The following is a 2,892-nucleotide window of genomic DNA, read 5'->3' as shown; positions in this document are numbered from 1 at the left end:
CATCAGTCAACCTATTCTGGGATCTCGCATCAAAGCGTGTGCATCAGTCAACCTATTCTGGGATCTCGCATCAACGCGTGTGCATCAGTCAACCTATTCTGGGATCTCGCATCAACGCAAACACGTAAATGCAGGAGAGTGAACAAATTCTGTTTTCCGTGGCCCCTCAGCCTCCCAATGTACCTGCTGCACCTGGTCATTCAGCTCACCGTGATGAGGCGCCGGCATGTCATCTGAGCTCGCAGCAGATCCTGGAGCTCTAGCCCTACTCTCACGGCACAGGCCCCAGGCTTCTCGAAAGGCAGGGACTTGCACCTAGCGAACAGGGGACCAGTGTAAGCATCATCAGTGTTTTGAAAATGGTTTGGCTACAAACCTCAGTAAGAAATGACTCACTATAAACATGTGCCACTGTGTGTGCCCACTTGTACATAAATCACACAAGACAGTATTTACCCTAATGCTGTGTGGTACTTCTGGTCATTCCTCTTCTCTTTCTTTTCATATATTTTTTTTTAATGCTGCTTTTAATCCACTAGGCTGAGTTTGCAATCCATTAGTGGGTCCTGACCTGTAGTTTAAAACACAGCATTGTGCAATACTTTTACATTGTGAGATGTGTAAGCTGTATGGTTTAAGTTAAGCAATTGTGAATCCTTAAGTTCTGAAAAACAAATATAAATTGTCAGGAGAGCTATCAAACAGGATTCCCCATTCCTGGCACACAAAATGTGAAGACTGGAAAATCAATCTGAAGAACTGTGGCCTTCTGAGTCATAAACATGGTTAACCCACACATACCCGGGGGCAAAGGTGGTGAAAAGCCCGGATGAAGACTAAAGGTGCTGCCCAGAACTCCCAACCTCACAGCGTGGGGGACACTTCATATCAGCCGCCACACAATCTCATTTCCTTTTTGCTAAGTAGAATGATTCAAAGACCTCTGGGTTGGGAAGAACCCGAGATACGAATTCTGTTAAGGTGCCAAAATAAATCAGCATTTTCTTTGAAAATCTGGGCATTGGCTCCCAGGTGACATAGGGGTTAAAGACAGTGACCATTAAACTATGGTCAGCCACTGCAGCACCAAGTTTGATCCCCAGCCAGCCAGGGTGCTGACGCACATGGAACAGTAGACCTCTCCTGACCCGTCTGCTTCTCCCCTTAGCAGTGTGTTTCAGTAGATCTGCCTGTTCTGCTCCCCACTCTGTCTCTGGTGAATCCTCTCACTCCTACCCCCCACCCACCCCACACCTCTGATTTATACCCCAGCTCTTGTATGCATAAATAAATAAACCTTTAATTAAAAAAAAAAACAAAACAGAAAATTTAGGGACTGACTTTGGTCCTATCCAAAAGAGTTAACTTTAATTACAAATCGGATTAAAGCAAAGACACACTAATTGTTGGTCAACATTCTCTTTTTTAAAATAATTTCTAGAATTTTATTAGTCAAAGGAGAGCAGCCTGGAAGAGCACTAACAAACGAAAAAAGACATCTGGAGAACCCTTAATTGTAAACCAATATCAATAAAAACACAAAAAAAAATCCTTACGCACATATTCATAGTTTAGGTATCATATTTTAAACGATCACTGTCCACTAGTTCATTAGATGCACCAACTTATGTCACAGACCCACTCTGTTGACTACATCATGTCCAGTGTCCTCTGGCTCAGGAGCTGGTCCTTTGCGTCTGACTTCAGTCTTTGTATGTCATCAGAAAGGATGCTGTGCAGTGGTGTGAGGTTAACAAGGCACTGGAGGCAAGCTGTTTTCCTCCAAGAAAACTTCCACCTGGCCTGTGTGTCTCCACCGTCTTTCCTCATCCTTCTCCAACAGTCTTTGAGGGGAAAATGCCCCTCAATGGGAATGGTCCTGGAGCCTCTCTCCTGGCAGGGGGCTTGTAACCCGTATTTACGGGGTTCTCTTGGATTTCCGACAACACCATGCTCTGGCTGTTCAGAAAGTGCTTTCCAGCAGACAGTGACAGCCACACCCAGTGGGACACACCTCCTGGGTCCGAAACCACTCCATCATGTGGCTGGTATGTCCACCGTGCCCACAGGTCAGGCAGAAATTGGATGATCCTCGCACAGCCACGTGGCAGATGGCGCACTGGAAGGTGAAGCCTTTGCAGATGGCACATTGTGTGCCCCGGACCTCACTGCGGCAGTGGCTACAGTATACCCCGAACTCTGGAAGGGTGGGAGGCAGCCAGAACAAAAGACATGGTGAGTGGTTCTGTAAAAGGAAGCTGGGCACTGAGAGGTGAGAAAGACACCTCGGTTAAGGGGTCTGCAGGATGCCAGGATGCTGTAAATCGATGCTTTTCAACCCTTTCTTCTACAGTGTAGACAAGTGTCACAGATAGGAACTGCTGTCCATGCATTTGCATGCAGGGCACAGGGAGAAGCAGAAACTTGGCTTTCAAAGATACTGGGTTATAGGCCCTATGCTCATACTGCCTTCTACCCTGTCAGCTGCAGGGCCTGACACACAGGACAGTTAACAAATCTCCAGTGAAGGAACTTAGTTCTCACTCAGACCAGACGTGGCTGGTTTTACAGCCTCTCCAGGCCAAACAATGACTGAGCACTGTAAGATGACAGGCCCTGGGCTAAAAGGACAGAGAAAACCACCTATGACTGCTCTCCACCTTTCTGGAAAAGACGCCTAAGGCTAATCCCACCACCAAAAGCTTGACTCCCTGCCCTAAGTTCAGTGGTCTATGCTACCACTTCTAGAACCTGGCTCTCCCGATGTTCTGTAGAGTGCTTCTGCTCCCTGACAACTGGCAGCCATAAAAAAGTACCAAGAGGGCCCTCCCTGGTGGTGCAGTGGGTTAAAGCACTGCACTAAGAAGCTTAAGCCACTTCCACATGAGTTCG

The 2,892-nt window shown here is 47.1% G+C and overlaps 1 protein-coding gene across 2 annotated transcripts in view; it reads right to left on the bottom strand.

The window, feature by feature from the left end:
* Positions 1-1,385: 1,385 nt before the first annotated feature.
* WDR59 (WD repeat domain 59) overlaps positions 1,386-2,892 on the bottom strand; it is an 80,813-nt gene continuing 79,306 nt past the window's right edge. For both annotated transcript variants that reach the window (XM_012730749.1, XM_004690382.2), the window contains one exon: positions 1,386-2,199. In XM_012730749.1, the coding sequence (XP_012586203.1) occupies positions 1,964-2,199 (236 nt within the window). In that variant the 3' untranslated portion in view covers positions 1,386-1,963. The remainder of the gene's footprint in view (positions 2,200-2,892) is intronic.

This window comes from Condylura cristata, unplaced genomic scaffold, assembly GCF_000260355.1.
Source record: "Condylura cristata isolate star-nosed mole 26May11 unplaced genomic scaffold, ConCri1.0 scaffold00028, whole genome shotgun sequence".
Taxonomy (NCBI): domain Eukaryota; kingdom Metazoa; phylum Chordata; class Mammalia; order Eulipotyphla; family Talpidae; genus Condylura; species Condylura cristata.
Note: the sequence above shows the minus strand (reverse complement) of the source record. Positions and strands in the feature narration are given on the sequence as shown.